Raw genomic sequence first — 2,972 nt, forward strand, 5'->3', positions numbered from 1 at the left:
CGCTACACATAAAAACTGATGATGGTGGAAAAATACACCGAAACGTATTTTAATTGATAAATAAAGACAATAAATGACTGAAACCCAGGAATTAACTTTGAAATTACAATTTAAAGTTCCTCACTGAACTTACTGTGGTACAATTCACATTGAGAACATCCGGATTGATATATTTGATCTGATACAGCATTCTGGCCAATAAAAATAGAGACACCAGGATGGAACTGGAATAGACTGTAAATATTTGCATGGGTCTTCCCAGAGTGAACGACGCTGGAATTAGTAATATCAGGATAAAATACATGGCGCATTTGTCGTAGATGCACAGCAGCATGGCGAAAAACAACACCACTCGCGCCATGTGGATTTCCAAAAACAAGTAGAGGAGGTTCAGGAACCTGTGCAGGCGAGTCACCCATTTCTCTAGGACAGCCTTAAAGGTGAGGTCTGAAAACAACCGAACATGTACAATCAGGGTCAAGTGTTTGCGGTTTCAATTTACTATCGAACTCGCTCATCTCAAAACGGTAACCGGACGAAGACGGGTCCTTTTCGCTTCGTTCCACTGCAGCCCCGCCCTGCATCGAGCTCTCATTTAAATCCTCATCGTCTTCCTCATCTTCATTGATAATACTGGTGTTCTTCGGATCTGACAGTATCATGAAATCGTTGTGGAAATAATGCAACTGCACTACGGTTATTATTACGAAGAATGTGGGCGTCACCATTCGAACGAAGAGCTGCTTGGTTTCGAACTGTTCCAATCCTATATCTAACTGCCTGGAAATTAGGCCAAGAGGACAATGAAGGTGTATAAGTGAAGCTAATTGGGAAAAACTTACTGCTCCTTTGCCACATGAAGGTAGTCCGTCCAGTAATCGGGGAAATTGTCGAACTGGTATGTGTAAGTCAATATTAGTACCAGCATGGAAAAGATGATTATTACCAACCAAAATCCGAACATCATTTTTCTCCAAATGGTAAATGATAGCTGGAAAACAATGAGTTGCACATGTTAATTGGCAAAATCGCTCTACAAGGTGTAACAAATGCGAAGCTTTTTGCATTAGGATGGTGTCTTAAACGTGGGAAAATTCCGACTACTTCCATGAATAAATTTATTATAATGTCAGATCTGGAAATTTAATAAAATTTAATCTTTCGTTTGCGGTCCACCGTTACCAACTTCTTCGGTTTTTTCGAATATTTTAAAAGTAGTTTCAGTCATTTATTGTCTTTATTTATCAATTAAAATACGTTTCGGTGTATTTTTCCACCATCATCAGTTTTTACGTGTAGCGTTGTTGCTGCTTTAAGCCTTGGCATACATTTCTAATAAATGTAAAAGCTTAAGCTTAAACCAGCAACAACGCTACACGTAAAAACTGATGATGGTGAAAAAATACACCGAAACGTATTTTAATTGATAAATAAAGACAATAAATGACTGAAACCCAGGAATTAATTTTGATTTGGAATTGAAACACAGTCAGGAAAGTATATACAATTTAAAAGTAGTGAAAATTTCCCCTTATTAAAACACCATTTTGGTTCGGATCAAAATACGCAACTTTGCTATAATTTATTTGTTACTGAACTATTCGAAAAACCAAAATAAGGTAAGCATCGCTTACAAAAAATCGCTGTGACTTCAACTGCTAAGTTTCACGTTGTTTTAACGTTCCTACCTGGAATGAGAGTATAAAAATCAGGAACAGTGCCATATAGACTATCCTAAAGCCAGTCATTCTCTGTCCAGTAATCGCGACTGCAAAGAGCGTAATTGCCACAACCCATATCCAAAACTTGGTAAGAAATCTCTTCAGATAATTCCCCACTACTTCCATCACTTTGGTTTCTTTCTTTTGGGGCTCCGCAGTGGTACCTACGGTGCAAAAGTGCAATATTATATGAAAAGAACAAAGTAATGAAGTCTAGTAATTTATGAAACAACGCTTTATGTACCAGCTTTCAATCAACTGTTAGTCTACGGTAAACTTACCAGTAGTAGCAGCCCCAACTGTGAGTTGTAAAGGAGCGACCATATCAGCCAGTGCACTCGATTGTCTGTCGAGCAGTTTTTCCTGCATGTATTGGCGCAATGTGACCCAAAACATGCACGTGTAGAGACACTTGGCCAACAGCAGATTGCACGGCAATGTGGTCACTTTGACAAAACCGATCTGAGCCAGATTGATTCCTCGTATGACTGAAGGCAGCTCGCTTTCGGTGAGATCCATTGAATAAACATAGGCAGAAATCAGTAGGAACCAGGCGTAGAACACCAGAAAGGGGCTGGATCGCAGCATGCTTTTCCGCTGATTTGGTACCAGCCAGATAATGTTGGCCCAAATTAGCAGGACGAATGTCAGCCAACTTATGAACGTGATACTCCAAGCCTGCAGGATAAACCATCAGAGTTAAACGGCTGGAGCGTTATTAACTACCCGAAACTCACCATCATTATTATATTGGTTCCCAAGTACGAAACCCTGATAATGATCTGCAGGAGATTCTCCAGGAAATAGACGAGATTTTCGATTAAAGTTGGCTGATATTCTTGTTCTGGATTACCTTGGCAAATTTACAGTTAGCAAATGAGCGGCAGAGTGGACTTAATCGGCTTACCCATTTGATCCATGGGTATTTCTTCAGGGTGCTCCCCATCCACAGTAACACTTCCAGTGGAATCTTGCATGATTGCACTTCTCTTACTAGAGCCATATCTCCGGCTAGGGCTGACGCCTTTGATTAACTAAAAAAACGAGGAAAATCATTTACATTGCAGAAAAACGCAATTTCAGAGCACATATAAAGTTGCAATTGCAACAGCAATACTTTCAAATTTGGTTGACTACAACACACTTAAGCCCAAGCTGTAAACTTCTAATTAGTAAAGAAATTAATTCATAGATAAGTTCTATATTGTTGAGGCGGATTCATTTTTTACAAACTTCTTTTTGGGTATTCGC

The 2,972-nt window shown here is 39.3% G+C and overlaps 1 protein-coding gene across 9 annotated transcripts in view; it reads right to left on the minus strand.

Moving 5' to 3' along the window:
• Nucleotides 1-2,972, minus strand: part of LOC109537339 (piezo-type mechanosensitive ion channel component) — a 32,858-nt gene that overhangs the window by 19,958 nt on the left and 9,928 nt on the right. For 8 of the 9 annotated variants that reach the window (XM_048664959.1, XM_048664965.1, XM_048664963.1 and 5 more), the window contains 7 exons: nucleotides 2,629-2,755; nucleotides 2,459-2,574; nucleotides 2,003-2,399; nucleotides 1,689-1,885; nucleotides 843-991; nucleotides 503-780; nucleotides 134-447 (listed from right to left, as the gene is read on the minus strand). In XM_048664959.1, the coding sequence (XP_048520916.1) occupies nucleotides 134-447; nucleotides 503-780; nucleotides 843-991; nucleotides 1,689-1,885; nucleotides 2,003-2,399; nucleotides 2,459-2,574; nucleotides 2,629-2,755 (1,578 nt within the window). The remainder of the gene's footprint in view (nucleotides 1-133; nucleotides 448-502; nucleotides 781-842; nucleotides 992-1,688; nucleotides 1,886-2,002; nucleotides 2,400-2,458; nucleotides 2,575-2,628; nucleotides 2,756-2,972) is intronic. The other variant, XM_048664961.1, reaches the window with a different exon arrangement.

The sequence above is a fragment of the Dendroctonus ponderosae genome, unplaced genomic scaffold (genome assembly GCF_020466585.1).
Source record: "Dendroctonus ponderosae isolate FM_Combo_2020 unplaced genomic scaffold, Dpon_F_20191213v2 Dpon_F_20191213_3, whole genome shotgun sequence".
NCBI classification, from domain to species: Eukaryota; Metazoa; Arthropoda; class Insecta; order Coleoptera; family Curculionidae; genus Dendroctonus; species Dendroctonus ponderosae.